This window comes from Neomonachus schauinslandi, chromosome 8, assembly GCF_002201575.2.
Source record: "Neomonachus schauinslandi chromosome 8, ASM220157v2, whole genome shotgun sequence".
NCBI classification, from domain to species: Eukaryota; Metazoa; Chordata; class Mammalia; order Carnivora; family Phocidae; genus Neomonachus; species Neomonachus schauinslandi.
The window spans coordinates 57908160-57909289 of record NC_058410.1 but is presented as its reverse complement, the minus strand read 5'-3'; the positions used below and the strand labels follow the sequence as shown (position 1 = coordinate 57909289).

The 1130-nt window shown below is 38.8% G+C and overlaps 1 protein-coding gene across 1 annotated transcript; it reads right to left on the bottom strand.

Moving 5' to 3' along the window:
- Positions 1-283: 283 nt before the first annotated feature.
- LOC110583546 (putative uncharacterized protein C6orf52) lies at positions 284-736 on the bottom strand. The gene has a single exon (XM_044917208.1). The coding sequence runs from the start codon at positions 734-736 to the stop codon at positions 284-286; it is 453 nt and encodes a 150-aa protein (XP_044773143.1).
- Between the last annotated feature and the right edge of the window lie 394 nt (positions 737-1130).

The window sequence follows — 1130 nt, the reverse complement described above, 5'->3', positions numbered from 1 at the left end:
GATGTATTTTCTCTCATCACATGTAGGCTACACGTTTGCTGTGCTTTTGTGCTCTGTGTCTTCAATGGGATCAACACTTGTAGCCTACTTGTAGCCTTTTTTTTTTTTTTTTTTTTGGATGTGCTGGTAAAGTTTATTTACATCACATTTTATCATGTCAGTTTTACAAAACTGGAGATCTGCATTTACATATAGCATCCAGTACATTCCTGGGAGAATTTTGTTGTTGTTGTTGCAAAAACAAAAACAAAACAGGAGGCAATCAATAGAACAGTGGGGTAGCTTAATGAACATCATGCTTCTCCAGGGGCTCATCTGGGATTTCAGAGTGAACCGTATCCAAAGATTGCCAGTGGCAACTCATGAGAGAGTCGTAGAGTTCCTCACTTTTCATCATAAACTCCTTGTTTAATTCCTCAATATTCACATGAAGGTTTGGATCTTCTAGTGGGTCTTCATCTTGCTTCTCTGCCAGAGCTCTGCTTTCCTTAGGCGGGACCAGAGTTTCAGCTGGGGGTCCAGAGGTCTCCCGCACAGAAAGGTCGAGTCCATTTCCATCTGCTGCACAGCCACATGTGGAGACAGAAAGGGAGTAACCGCTGTGCTGTTGTTCAAACCAGTTGCCGGAGTGGTAAGCTTGGCAGGGTTGGAACACTAGCTTCCCCCTTTGCCAGTACCAGTAATAATGATTTTGTTGAGCTATGTCAAAACCTGCAAAACTCTCCTGCCCCGCCATTTATCCAGAAACTTGGCAGAATGAGACCAGGTCTCCACAGTTTTTATTCCTGTATCAGAAATTCCAGGTAAGGGGGCTAACACCTCTCACGTCAGCAAATACCTCTCACAACTGCCTGAGAATGAAACATGTTTACCCTTTTGTGTAAGTTTGTTTTTTCTTATACTAGTTATAACATTTATGAATCATATATTATAGCAGTAGCAAAAAAAAAAAAAAAAAAAAAATTAAACCCCACAGCACTAACACTATTTTTGTATCAAAAAAAAAAAAAAAAGCTCTTTTAATAAACAAGTAGGTGCTTATAGTAAATTTTAGACAAAATGCATATTGAAACATACTCCCTCATTTTTAAGTCTATTGCCTTTTATTGTATGTTATAAATCCTAAAATT

Coding starts and splice junctions, on each gene's coding strand:
- LOC110583546 (XM_044917208.1), bottom strand. CDS start 736: ATGGCGGGGCAGGAGAGTTTTGCAGGTTTTGACATAGCTCAACAAAAT.